The sequence below is a fragment of the Phytophthora infestans genome, genomic scaffold (genome assembly GCF_000142945.1).
Source record: "Phytophthora infestans T30-4 supercont1.68 genomic scaffold, whole genome shotgun sequence".
In the NCBI taxonomy this organism is placed as follows: Eukaryota; Oomycota; class Peronosporomycetes; order Peronosporales; family Peronosporaceae; genus Phytophthora; species Phytophthora infestans.
Genome location: NW_003303691.1, coordinates 515,234 through 528,836, shown reverse-complemented (window position 1 = coordinate 528,836; position 13,603 = coordinate 515,234). Strand labels below are relative to the sequence as shown.

Genomic DNA, 13,603 nt, shown 5'->3' with positions numbered 1-13,603 from the left:
ATGAGAACTTGGACGATGACTTGGATGAGGATCAAGGTGCAGATAACGTAGAGGGTGACGGAGGAGCTGGGCGAACAACCTGAGCCTTCAACAAAACAGGAAACATAATGAGTGACGGGTCACAGTATAGCAAACGTCTTCATGTAATCAATGCAGCAGATCATTCGCAAACGACGACTTCGAACCCAGGTCTCTACTTCGTTCACTCAATTATGGTCGGTATCTTGGCCTCATCTACCGACCGCGCGACTTCGGGACCGTGCGAGTCACCGTGGAGACGCCATCAACGAACTTGGTCCGGAAGACGACGTTAGCATTGTTGAACATACCCTCCTTGAGCGACACGACGATGAACTGCGAGTGCGAGAAGTGTGACCGAATCATCTGGCCGATATTCTGAGTGTGCGAAAGATCCAGAGCGGCATCCACTTCGTCCAGAATATACATTGGCGCAGGCTTGAACAGCAAGAGCGAGAGGATGAGCGACAACGCCAGTAGTGAGCGTTGGCCACCACTCAGTTCTGTTAAACTCTCTTTCCACACGCCGCCAAACGATACGCGCACTTGGAGTCCATCCAGAATGGTTCCTAAAGGAAAAAAAAGAAAAGCAACAGCGTCATCATCAGCATCCTAGCTTTAGGGCAGGAGTACACACGACTGCTTACCGTTTGTAGGAGGGTCCAGCTTTGCATGTGTGCCAGGCAGTAGCGTCCCGAAGATGGAGCCAAAGTCCTTGTTCACCTTCACCCACGTAGTCTGCAGAGCTTCGTTCTTCTTTGCGTCCAGTTCCTTGATAACCGACGTAATCTTCTCCTTGTCATTCTCGATAATGTGTCGCTTGTTCATCAGTCCCTGGTACTCCTGTTCGGCCTTCTCAATCATCCCCATGACCTTCTTGTTAATCTTCTTGGACAGAGCACCCTGCGTCTCCTTCAGCTCCAGCAGACGACGATTAGCAGTGGACGGATCCCTTCGCTGGAAGTCATAGTCTGTGTGCTCGCGGCCGAAGAATTCCTTCTCCGTCTCAATCCACGGATGAGTCTTCTCCAGCTTCTTCACCATCATCTTGGCGTCACCTTCGTCCTTAGCCATCCGGGAGATCTTGTGCTCCGCCTTCTTGCGCTCAATTTCAAGATCGCTCTTCTTTTTGGAAAGAGCGCTCTGACGAGCACTGAGCTCCTTAAGCTGTTGATCGCACAGACTCAAGTTGCTCCGTCGCTCCTCCAGCTTCTGCGATGCCTGCTCATAGGTACTCTGGATGTCAGCGACCTTGACCTCGACCTTCTTCTCTTCTTTGCGGAGTGCAGCAAGTTCCTTCTGGATGCCAGTGACGCTCTCGTTATTGCCCGCAAGCTCCTGCTCAGCAGATTCCGATTCCAGAACCAGCTCCGAGAGTTCCTGCTGCGCATTCTTGAGATGTACTCCAAGCTTTTGCGTCTCCTTCTTGGCCTCTGCGAACCGCTTCTCCAAAACGCCGATCTTTGATTGACGTGACTCCTTCAAGTTAGCGATGTCGGTATCCAAGCTCTTGACTTCCTTGGCTAAAAGAACAACAGCTTCCTTCTTCGCAACCAGCAGTTCTTTATCCTGAGCGTACTGCTCTTCCGATGCTGCAACGTCACGTTCCAACTGAGCAAAGACGCTGGCAGCGATACGTTCATCAAGCAAGCGCAGCTCGTGTTCCTTCAGCTCAATCTGGTGCTTCAGCTGTCGGAAGTGGCCAGAATCCTATGCACACGACCACATCAAGGTAGTTAGTTAAAGAAACACAAGAGCTGATCCGTCTATCCATACCTGCTTCATGTCATCCAGGGCTCGAGATGCATTCTGGTACTCACGGCGCATGTCACTGAGCTCGCGTGTGCGGTTGATCAGTTGATGGAGCTTCAAAAGGATGGGAGTACCGCTGGACGGCGCAGAACCTCCTTGAAGAGTACCCGCTGGGTCATACGAATCCCCATCGAGAGTCACCGTCCTGACCTTGATATCTCTGTGGAACGTGACATTCTTGGCTAGCTCGCTCGTCTCACAGATAATCGAAGAGCCGAACGCGTACTGCATCGCTGGCAGAAGGTCCGGTTTGAAGTGGATCAATTCCATCGCTTCCCACACTTCTCCACCTTGCTGCTGGGCCACCTGTCGAGCCTTGTCCATCTTGCGACGATCCACCGTCTTGCGCGAAATGCGGTTGAGTGGAATGATGGTAACGCGGTTCATGAGACGTCCGAATTTGAGAACGTCCTTCGCAGTCTTCTCGTTGTCCACCACAATCTGGTACAGCTTCCCACCTGCTGCAATCTCGAGAGCAAGAGCAGACCACTCGTGCTTCGTCTCCAGCAGATTTACCAGCACACCCATCACGCTCTCTCGGTTGAAATTGCGGTAAGGATCCGTGTATTTGAAATCCAGTCGAGACGACAGCCCCGACGAGATCTCATCCACTTCTCTCTCAGCTCGCATCATCTGATCTTGCAGTCCGCGGACGCGGTCATTGAGTTTACGCTCCTCGTCTGGGTTGAAGCTACTGGTGAGGTGGTCCACCTTGCGTTGCATGTGCTCCAGCTCGCTGACCTTGTGCTTACGCTCCTCGTCCATACTGCGGTTGTTCATGCGCGTCTGCTCGATCTCTCGACGCTTGTGCTTGATGCTCTCCTCCATGTGCTTCAGCTTCATCTGGATCTGCTTGATCGCAGTGTTGTTCTCCTGCAGTTCACGCTGCTTGGACGCAAGACGCTCCGACAGCGACTCGTCGCTGTCTCCACTCTGCTCCATACCAGCATTCAGCGCTTGAATTTGACGTTGGTAGTCGTTAGCCTCCGTTTCCTTGGCATTGTGCGTCTCCTCGACCTGATTCACCTTCTTCTTGGCCTTTTCGATCTCCTTTGCGAGCTTGGCCATCGCTTGTTCCGTCTCTGCCTGCTGCTCGTTCATCCCTGCTTCTGCGTTCACCTGCTGGTCAATAGAAGCCTTGCAATGCTTCAATTTGGTCGTGAATTTGACCACCTCCTTGCCGATCTTCTCCACGTTGTCCTTAAGCTGCTGGAACTCCTTGCCCATCTCCTTCTCTCTTTGTTCCTGTAATGCTTCAATCTCATCCTCAACCTGGTCAATCTCCTGTTCAATCTGCGCTTCCTGCTCTTTCGCCGCTCGTTGGGCCTGCTGCATCTTCTCGACGTGTTGCGCCGTGTTGGTCAGCGCGCCTTGAGCCTTCTGGTAGTCGTGGGCCACACAGAATCTCTGCAGTCTCTCCATCTCGGTATTGTTGGCTGCCCACTTCAAGTAGTGCGTCTTCTCGGCTCGGAGTTTCTCGAGTGTGGGCGTGATCTCATTGGCTAGAATGCTGTTGATCTCGTCCACCTTCTTCTCCTTCTTGGTCATCGTCTTCAGTGCTGCCAGCTTCTTATTCTCGTACATCCTCGTGCCAGCTGCTTCCTCGATCATACCGAGGATCTCGGGCGGCTTCATGTTGAGCACCTTGGTGATGCGACCTTGCATGATGAGGAAATGCGGGTTGTTGACGTTAAGTTGCACAGAGTGGAAGAGGTTCTGCACTTGGCTCACTTGGGCCGTGTGGCCGTTGATCAGGTATTTGTTCCTTCCGCCAATCACGACCTGACGGGCCACAGAGATCTGCTCATACTGCTCGTAGCCCACGGGCGAGGCCTTGGCATCCTGGTTGTTGAACACGATAGTGACACTGGCCTTGGTCACACCTGCTTGACCCTGCTTGTACACGAGCTCCTGCAGGTTGTTGGCGCGCACTTGGGACAGGTTGGTGATGCCCAGCACGAAGCAGATGGCGTCAAGCACGTTCGACTTGCCACTGCCGTTGAGTCCCGTGATGGCGTTGAAGCGAGGGTCGAAGCCGCTCACGACTGTGCGCGTCGCGTACGACTTGAAGCCATCCAGGATGATCTCCTCGATGTGCATAGCGACGTGAACCTTGGGGCGACTTGGCTTCGCTCCTCTGGCGGCGTGATGACCGAGTGCGCGCGCAATTTGAACAAAACTGAAAAACTACAAAATGCAGCCATCTCTGTTTTATTTATTTCCCAATATGCTAGATTTAGTTTTATTTTCTCTACAATATGCCCATGATGTTGAGCGGCTCTACTTAATATAGTCACTAAATTCTAGCTAATTACAAACAATCAACCTTTGAAAAGTTGAAGTGCGGCGGACGTGGATATGTCGGCGGAATATGCTGCGCGCATGGAGATTCTGCAGCGCAAACGCGAAGAGCTGTACGCCATCCTTGTCGTGTTGTATGTACCTGACTGACTTTGTCTGTTGACGCCAGGACGGCTCAGCGGCAGGCGATCGAGAAGCGACTGGCGCTGCGTGAGGCGACTGCAGCCGAGTTCAGCGCCGTTGCGCTCCAGAGCTGTAAGCAGAAATGGAAAGCGCAGCGGAATGCCGCGATCGCCGCTAGGAAGCGCAACGATGAATTTGTACGCTCGTTGCATGAGGCGCAGAAACAAGTGCACGACACTTGGAGCAGATTACACAGCGACCAGTCGAGTAGAAGCGCGCTCCTGGCTCAGGAGAAAGCACGATACAACCGCCGAGTGGAGCAGATATATCCCGCATGGCAGGAGCAGCTGCAGCGACAGCGCGTGCAGAGGCTGAGGGAGCTCGAGGACAAGAAGAGAGCGGTGGAGAGACGCAGATATCTTGCCAAGAAGGTCGAGAGCCTATAGCTTGTGTCACTGACGGTCACTTACGGTGCTGCTGGTGTGACAGAGCTTTGAGAAGGAACAAACACTGGACGATTTGATTCGGAAGACGGTGCGTTAGTAGCAATACATTGTTGCTTCGTCTTGGAGTCTAAGGTTGGATTGGTTGCAGCGTCACGAAGTGGAAATGGCGGAGAGTCTGGAGCAGAACGAGCTATACGAGAGAGATTTATTGCGCACACAGAGCACCAACCAAGGTAAAGCTGGAAAATTATGTGGTTTGGTTGCCAAAGCCGGCTAACAATCAGCCATCGCTGCAGCCAAGGAGGTTGATCAGAGTATTCGCGACGTGGCTTTAGAAGCGAGAAGTGTTCTTCAGCAGCAAGCGGCAAAGCACTTCGAAGCGAGGCCTGAGCTGGACGAAGAACTTGCAGGTACGAACCATCACATAAGCGGGAGACATGGAAGCACCTAACACAGTCTAACGTGATGCAGACAAGTTATCCGAAACATTTTCGCCACGTCATACGCTGCGAGCTCTGCGAGAAGGCAACAGGTTTGCACTTTGCTTCAGACACAGCACTGCACCACCACGTCACTCACTAGAGTTCTACCGCTCTTTCCAGCTCATTAGCATTTGCGGAGGACCAACTTTACGCAGAAGAGAAGCCTGTGCGACAGATTCGAGTTGAAATTCCGACACGAATGGACACACCTACACGGGGATACTATGCTGAAGTCAGCCAGCAAGGTCAAAACGAAGAGTATTCGGGTGATGAATACTTCGAAGACGCCTTTGTCGATGAGACTCGACGCGAGAGACTGGCACCTTTCAGCTCCACAACGACCGGTAAATACGATCCAAACTCGTACGCTGGAAACGATGACGCCAGTTTTCAGCAAAGTAGCTACAGGAACCAACCAGCGGCAGGTGTACACAATGCCCCATCTTGGGCTGCAGCTGGACACACTTTCTCGCTGACAACATCGTACCCAGAGATTTCGCGAAAGAGTCAGCAAAGCCCAGCTCCACCCAGCACTCTTGATCGCAGCACTAACCATGAACAAGTATCCGTCCAGTCCGTGGAAGACTTGTCCTCCATGATAACCGGTAAATTGTACCCCATTCCCGAGGTAAACGAGCCGATCTTTTCCAGTCGAGCGATTTCAATGGCGCCAGACAGAATAGCTATTCGAGACTACGAGGTCAGAGACATACTTGGGCGCTATGGCTCTGGTGTTGCAACGATGCCCGTGACGACAGCTGCGGACGAACCACCAGTACATTCTCTTCCAATTAAGAGTGAAGAAAGCCGAGGAACAAGCTCTCCAGCCACACCCGTCACAAATGTACATCTCGTCGATGACACGTGGTCTGCCCGTGCGGATACAAATCGACCGATTGGGCGTCAAGATCATGTACGAGCTCCGAAGGTTTTAATCCCAGAAGCCAAAAGCCAAAGGCCTCCAGCGATTAGCATCCCATTGCCCACTGATTCACATTTGACAAACTCGTTCACCACTGCAAGAGCTACCATGGATCCAGTTGAGGTGGCATTGCATGGATCGAGCGATCAGCTTCGTAATAAGACAGAAAACGAAGCTGCTCTGTCGGAAGTAAAGCCTCCAGTGGATGATTTATCGCTGAGCGTAGACACTGTCAGTACTCCAAGCCTACCCGACAACACCAGCACACCCGCTATCGCAGCTTCTGGAGAATGGCTCGAGACGACAGAAATTTCAGCGGAAGATAGCGACACCAACCAACTACAGAAGACAGACTCTTTTGACGATCAGGAGGCCGAACAGGCTCTTAACCAGGACAGTGCGAGCAAGAGCGACTCATTCCACGACGCAGCCCCACTCGGTCACACGACGATAAAAGCGACCTTACCGGTGACGGAGACGTCTGCAGTGGATGCTGCTGAAGTTGCAGTAGAGAAAATAGAAAAACCCAGCGTGAAGGCAGTGGCCGGGGTGTCTGGAGGTCTACCACCGCCGATCTCGTACAGATTGGACCTGCTGGAGTCCTTTTCCGCGGCCTCAACGCCGCGCAATGCGCAGCACTCGGAAGATGACATGGTGCTAACCAGCATGCAAAGTGACGACTTCGATATGTCGGCGAACAGCACGAAATCAACAACTGCAGATACCAAGCCGATCGCTCCGAGCAACGATGAATCTGTGGCTCCCAACGTCAATACCGGTACTGACGTGGCCTCGGTTGAAGACCTCGTGAGTCCACCCGAGCCGTCAACTCCAGCTCTAGAAGAGGTATGTTTTTGATCAAACTGATTTTGGCAATCGCGGCCCCTATTGACAATTGTCGTGCTGTAGGTGAAACCTGCGTCACTTACTGAAAAGCTGGCACCGGTGGACCGAGTGAAGGCCCTTGGAGCTTTGATATGCCGGGTAGAGGAAGGTGCTAACGAAGGAGACAAATTGGGCGCATCTACCGATACAGGATCATCATACGAGTCGAAGCGGGAGCTGCTGAAGTAAGTAACGTGTGGCGCTCTAGGGCCTTTGATCCATCAGCTAACAAGGATTTGCTGCGTGTCAGGATGGCGGTCGGAGGACGCAAAGCGCAGATTGCGTTTTTCGGCTCCGATATCTGCTTTGAGCTCATTCTAGACATCTCGCGGGACCTTGGACCAGGCAAGTGCACTCCTGAGGCTATGATACGCTGTCTACTTTACCACAAAGAGTGCTTATACTTGTGGTATCGCAGTACTCTTCCCACCGAAAGCGTTCGAAGGGATCATGAACGACCAAAAGATCCGCAAACTTCACCAGAGCAACAAGGAGAAGCAACTCGGTGAGCATCATTTCCCCAAATGGCCTCATTCTCCAAATCCTAACGAATCTCGTGGCTTTTCCTTCTCCGTGAAGACTCGTGGAAAGCGCTGTCGGGTCACCTGAAGCAACTCGCGCAGCTAAGCGCAGTACCTACAGGTACCCTTGTCGAGTTGTTCGTAGCAGCTTTCCTCGCCCACGACCCTGACAACCAGCGATCACAGCGAAAGGTACCGTGAGGACTTTCGATATCTTATCTTATTGACCGGTTTCTAACTATCCGCATCGCAGCTCCGTGAGTTCATCGTCACAGTTTGTGGAGGCGGTGACAGCAAGACGTCAATTCCTCGTAAAGAGACCTTTGGCTCCTCGAAGCCGTCGTCTTCACATTGGCAAGAACAGCACACATCTAGTCCAGAAACTGCGAAACTTGCCGAGCCTGCCGAACCCGAGGGCAGGATCGGGACCCCACAGCTGCTGCAAACGGCGTTCCTGCAGCGACAAAGTCCACCGAAGCCCAAGGTGTTCGGAATCGCATCGTCAAGGTTTGTTTCGCACTGTCCTGTTACAGTCAGACGGCTCTGTATCACATTGAGTACATGTATGTCATCGTGTGCAGCTTCAAGGACCGATCAAGCGGGTCTTCCGACGTGCTCATGTCCATGAGTTCCAGGCCCATGAAGCTTTCTCAAAAGGTGCGTTGCCATCAGCTAATTTCAGCAGAGTCAGTCGATCTCACGGTCTGTTTACACGTCGCAGTTGATGCGCGGCGGCAAGATGAACGACTACTCGGAGTTCGAGGAAGAAGAGGAGGTGGATCTGCAAAACCTCATCGGCACGAAGCCCACGTTCGCCTCCGGGTCTTCGGCACTGAGCCGATCGCATCAAGCGTCCAAAACATCTCCGACTGCCAGGACGACTGGGAGATCGACTGCTGTCGAAGAGGAGAGCGACGAGTTCAACGCCGACTTCTAGACAGCGACTTTGGGCGTACTACGCGCTCGTCCCCTTCGTTCGATTGCGCATGAAGAGACACGATGCCACGCCGAGATTTACCTGTACATTTCAATTTACCTGCTAAATCAGCTCTCAGTGGTCGTTTTCCAAAATCTGTGAGATCATATTTTTATCTTGACAACTGTAAGGTCTCCCTTTTACCTTGACATTTGTATCAGCCTTCGAGGGGGGGGAGATACGTGTCGCGCTCTCCTCAGCCTTGGGCGGTCAGCAAGATCCCGCTCATTCCCCAAAGAGTTTCAAAAGAGTCAAGAAGGAGCTTGGAGTCACGATGCGCTTCCTGCACCTGATCCGGCCCGTCATGTGCGTGCTGCCCGAAGTGGCACAGCCCGACCGCAAGATCCCGTTCCGCGAAAAAGTTCTGTGGACGATCATCACGCTCTTCATCTTCCTCGTGTGCTGTCAGATCCCGCTCTACGGCATCCAGACGTCCAAGTCGTCGGACCCGCTCTACTGGATGCGTGTGATCCTGGCCTCCAACCGCGGTACGCTCATGGAGCTGGGTATCAGTCCCATCGTGACTTCGGGTCTCGTCATGCAGCTGCTGGCCGGCTCCAAGATGATCGAAGTGGACCAGTCGCTGAAGGAAGACCGTGCGCTGTTCAGCGGCGCGCAGAAGCTGTTCGGTATCCTCATCACGCTTGGCGAAGCCGTGGCTTACGTGGTGTCTGGCATGTACGGCAACATCTCGGACATTGGCGCCTTCAACGCTATCCTGATCATCGTGCAGCTGCTCTGCGCTGGTGTGCTCGTCATCATCCTGGACGAGATGCTGCAGAAGGGCTACGGTCTTGGTTCGGGTATCTCGCTCTTCATCGCTACCAACATCTGTGAGAACATCGTGTGGAAGGCCTTCTCCCCCACGACGATCAACACTGGACGCGGCACTGAGTTCGAGGGCGCCATCATCGCTCTGTTCCACCTGCTGATCACTCGCTCGGACAAGCTGCGTGCTCTGAAGGAAGCCTTCTACCGTCAGAACCTGCCGAACGTCACAAACCTGTTGGCTACCATGTTCGTCTTCGTCGTAGTCATCTACTTCCAGGGCTTCCGTGTGGACCTCCCCGTCAAGTACCAGAAGCTGCGTGGCCAGCAGGGCACGTACCCGATCAAGCTCTTCTACACGTCCAACATGCCCATCATCCTGCAGACGGCTCTGGTGTCCAACTTGTACTTCATCTCGCAGCTACTGTACAAGAAGTTCAGTGGCAACTTCCTCGTGCGTCTCCTCGGTGTGTGGCAGGACGTGGAAGGCAGTGCCGGTCAGACTGTGCCTGTGGGCGGAGCCGCGTACTACATGTCGGCCCCCAGCAACCTGGCTCAGATCATGTACGACCCCATCCGCTTCGTCATCTACGTCATCTTCATTCTCGGCTCGTGCGCGCTCTTCTCCAAGACGTGGATCGAGATTTCGGGCTCTTCGGCTCGTGACGTGGCCAAGCAGCTCCGTGACCAGCAGATGGTGATGAAGGGCCACCGTGACTCGTCCATCGTGCACGTGCTCAACCGCTACATCCCCACGGCTGCTGCTTTCGGTGGCATGTGCATTGGTGCGCTGTCTATGGTTGCTGATCTGCTGGGTGCTATCGGTTCCGGTACCGGTATCTTGCTGGCTGTTACCATCATCTACCAGTACTTTGAGACGTTCGCACGGGAGCAGGCAGAGATGCCGCTCAGCGGTCTCTTCGGCTTCTAAGCTCGAGTGCTCGCTGCGACGCGTCTTATCGCCTATCTTCACCAGCCTACAACCGACAAACGACAACCACAAGGAGACAAGAGGACAGCCCAACAGGTTGTTCCCGTTCAAGGAGCACTATCAGGTGCTCTTTGCTGACTTCAATAGTAGAATTTGGTTAGGAATCATCAGCAAAAGTTGAGTGAGAGAGATGAGAGGCCCTTCCCCGCTGCTTGGCTCGGACACGAGCGAGGCGGACGTCATCTCGATTGCTTTTAGGTGCGCGATGGGCAGTTGATCCTCTTGATTCTTTGGGAAATCGTTCAAAGGTGCAGCTGGGTGTGTAGCAACGCTCGGATGCAGAGCAGCTTTTCATAAAGCAATAAACTGTTCTTCAACAATTTTCCTTTGAATGCTTACAAAACTCACAGCGCTCGACGATTTGGATGAGCAGGAGGACGACTGAATTGCCGTGATGAGGAGGTTGCGCTGCTGCCTGTGGACTCCTCTGACCCTGGACTGTAGGCGTGGAAGCTGCTGCTGTTGGTGAAGGAGTTACTGGGGCCACCTCCGTTCGGCACGAAGCTACTTGAGCTGAAGCTGCTGGCGACATTTCCACCGTCGCGACTTTGACTGAGCTGTTTCGCTTTCGCGCCTGCTTTCAACGTCTTGTACCACTTGTCGTACTTGGCAATGCGATCGTCCTGCACCACAATATCGAGGGGTCATTCCTTCAGCCTCATTATCGACGTATATGTTGCGAGTTCACACCTTAAGTCGCGCCTCTTCCATCAGCTTGGCTATCTGCTCTTCTTGCATCTTGAGTTTGCTTTCTAGCGCCGAATTTCCTCTGACAATAGCAATTTCGAGCAGCAGTATCAGCAGCTGAAGTAGGATCAAAAGCTCTGCCAATCTATCTCACCCTGTCGTAGTGCTTGGTTGAGGAGATGGAAGAGTGCCATTATTTCGCTGCCGTCGCCATTCTTCAAGCGCTCTTTTGATCATAACAAGCTGAGAGAAAAGATTGCATAGCGTCAGAGCAAATAACTTTTTCTAGGACTACGTTCTCTGCTCACCTTCTGGTTGTAGTCCTTCTTGAAGAGATCCATGGAGTCGCGAATCTCGCGGTTCTCAGCCTGTATGTTTGTCAACGCCTCGCATTTCTACCAGGTTTATCATCGCATCCACACACGGTCACACAACTTTGCAAGGAACATTTTAGCATAGCTAGCCCACATACCTTCACCAGCTTGGTGTTCTCGCTGCTGAGCGTCTTCACGGTGTTTAGTAATCGGACGATCTCCATCTTCTGGTGCGCAACAGTCTCCTGCAACCCCACAAAATCTCCCTGGCCACCAGAATCATCTCCATCGCCCGAAGAGCCCCGTCCATCCTGATACCGAGAAGTAGCCGAGCCATTTCCATTCGTCGACGTGCCACCTGATCTTCGTGGATCTAATCTACCGCCAAGTTGCTGCTCCATCAACCTGAATAGTCCATCAAATGTCTTCAGACAAGAGAAGGACTCCGAAAACCTCATCATTCACCGTACCGCTGTCTTTGGTTCCTCATCCGGGACGCCACCGCAGCTCTAAGCGTCGACCCTCCGTCCACTGCAGTCGCCACTACCCCAATTGTTGTCCTAGCACCACACAGACCCACATCCATCAGCACCAACCTCAGCATTCGCCTCCAACTCCACCACACACCTCGTCTTTGCTGGCAGTAAACAGAACGAATCCCCTAATGACGAAGACAAATGTCGTGATGACATCAACAAATTCTGCGTCACAGCAACGTCAGCTTTACTCTCTGTCCTCCTCTTTCTTCTCAACCGCCCACCTTGTCAGCCGAGCCGGGACTCGACAGTCCGATCTCGTTCAACCGTCTCCACAGTTCCTCCATCTCTGCCGCCGCCACATTCAGTTGCGTCTCCGTCTTCTGCGCTCCCTCCGGATCTGGAGTCTCTGTTCGTATCTCCGGTTGCTCTGCAGATCGTTCTCTTTCGTCCGCCCTATGACGTCCACCGTCCACCCTAACCTTCTCTTCCTCCGCCTCAACCGGCCTGGGGTTCCTGGTGCGAGCCACCTTGGACCTGTACTCGTAGTTTTCAGCCAAAAGCACCAGCGCATCGATCGTGCGCTTGTCCGATACCCGCTGCGCTGCTTGAAGGAACTTCTCGCTAGCCAAATGACCTTCCTTCTCGGCTTGAACGTACTGGTTCGAATAATTAATGATAGTAAAAAGAATAGGACGTTATTTGTAATAAAACTTGGTGCAAATTGTAGAGGAGACGCGTATCAATACACACGTCATCACGGCGCAAAGCTTCTTCGGCGCGCACGGCGTGGAAATGCGCCTGCACGGCGGGCGCCGAACTCTCGTACTCTTCTGATTCCACGGCCTTCCACCCCATCGGGAGATCTTGATTTTAGTATTCAACACGAAGAAACACAAACAATTGAGATTGGATGAAAAAAAACAGCATTATATTTGACCTATCAACGGTCGTAATAGACATAATCTGTGACGTGTGAGACAGTAGCTGCCTCTGCTGAAGTGATAGTGACTTATTGGTGCAATAGCTGCTTCGCGCTATGCTGCTTACGGCAAGCGAGCAGCATACCACGATCTCTGGTTTCGAGACGCACGAGCCTCCACTCCGATGTAATAATAGGATGGCCCGAAGCAGTGCTTCAATGCCAACACTAGCACAACCAACACGACGAGGTGTTCACTGGTGCCTTCGTATCCGTCGCGAAAACTTCGCCCAACGTTCCACAGTGTGTTTCTCAGCGGACTTCGGGAATGGTGTCGTACACGTGTACTATACTAGCAGTAAATTCTAACTACAATTTGTAATTGGTCATAATTTGCTAGTTAGAAATGTTAACAAAGAGATCGGCTCAACTGAATGATGAGGCTCTGCATATATTTCGAACTACGTAGTTCAGTACAATTAGTTTGAATATTACTTTAGTAATTGTAAGTGCTACTTGACCGCTTATTACAAAGAAAAAGCTAGAACTACATGTACGTACGTAAGCTCATCAACGACTTCGTTCAGGATAGTACGAATCTACTCTCCGGATCCAACCGTGCACTAGAAAACAAGCGGGACACGTCCTCTACATTTCCCAATAGCTGCAGCATCGTCGAGAGGATATCCGCTGTATACTGAATGCTGACCACGCGCCCCGCTTCTTCATCCCAAATAACTTTTGTACAGCCAGTCGTGACGAGTCTTTGACCAAATAATCTGGATGCAAGCCACATATCGTCTTCAGTGCCATCGGTCAGGTGTGGAAATGCGAAACAAAGCATGCCCTCGGTGATTGTATACGTGCCTTTAGTGATAGCAACTATCGAGTCTCCAGGACCATTCTCCAAGCGCTACCAGTTGGATGTCTAATAACTGGAGTAAAATTTGAAATCAGCT

At 52.4% G+C, this 13,603-nt stretch overlaps 4 protein-coding genes across 4 annotated transcripts; 2 read left to right on the top strand and 2 right to left on the bottom strand.

The window, feature by feature from the left end:
* Positions 1-178: 178 nt before the first annotated feature.
* Positions 179-3,930, bottom strand: PITG_18091 (structural maintenance of chromosomes protein, putative; the record flags this gene model as incomplete). Its single annotated transcript, XM_002997673.1, has 3 exons — positions 179-587; positions 666-1,728; positions 1,795-3,930. The coding sequence occupies 3 exons, from the start codon at positions 3,928-3,930 to the stop codon at positions 235-237; spliced, it is 3,552 nt and encodes a 1,183-aa protein (XP_002997719.1).
* A 258-nt stretch (positions 3,931-4,188) lies between these two features.
* On the top strand, positions 4,189-8,447 carry PITG_18090 (uncharacterized protein; the record flags this gene model as incomplete). Its single annotated transcript, XM_002997672.1, has 12 exons — positions 4,189-4,265; positions 4,301-4,685; positions 4,744-4,788; positions 4,849-4,933; positions 4,997-5,110; positions 5,311-6,950; positions 7,014-7,098; positions 7,408-7,494; positions 7,569-7,702; positions 7,764-8,017; positions 8,092-8,167; positions 8,232-8,447. 12 exons carry the CDS (start codon positions 4,189-4,191, stop codon positions 8,445-8,447), a joined length of 3,198 nt encoding a protein of 1,065 aa, XP_002997718.1.
* Positions 8,448-8,760: 313 nt separating this feature from the next.
* On the top strand, positions 8,761-10,185 carry PITG_18089 (protein transporter Sec61 subunit alpha, putative; the record flags this gene model as incomplete). The annotated part of the gene is made up of 1 exon (XM_002997671.1): positions 8,761-10,185. The coding sequence occupies one exon, from the start codon at positions 8,761-8,763 to the stop codon at positions 10,183-10,185; it is 1,425 nt and encodes a 474-aa protein (XP_002997717.1).
* A 404-nt stretch (positions 10,186-10,589) lies between these two features.
* PITG_18088 (uncharacterized protein) lies at positions 10,590-12,580 on the bottom strand (the record flags this gene model as incomplete). The annotated part of the gene is made up of 9 exons (XM_002997670.1): positions 10,590-10,868; positions 10,936-10,997; positions 11,228-11,327; positions 11,405-11,651; positions 11,717-11,806; positions 11,874-11,947; positions 12,007-12,105; positions 12,199-12,381; positions 12,476-12,580. 9 exons carry the CDS (start codon positions 12,578-12,580, stop codon positions 10,590-10,592), a joined length of 1,239 nt encoding a protein of 412 aa, XP_002997716.1.
* Positions 12,581-13,603: the final 1,023 nt, after the last annotated feature.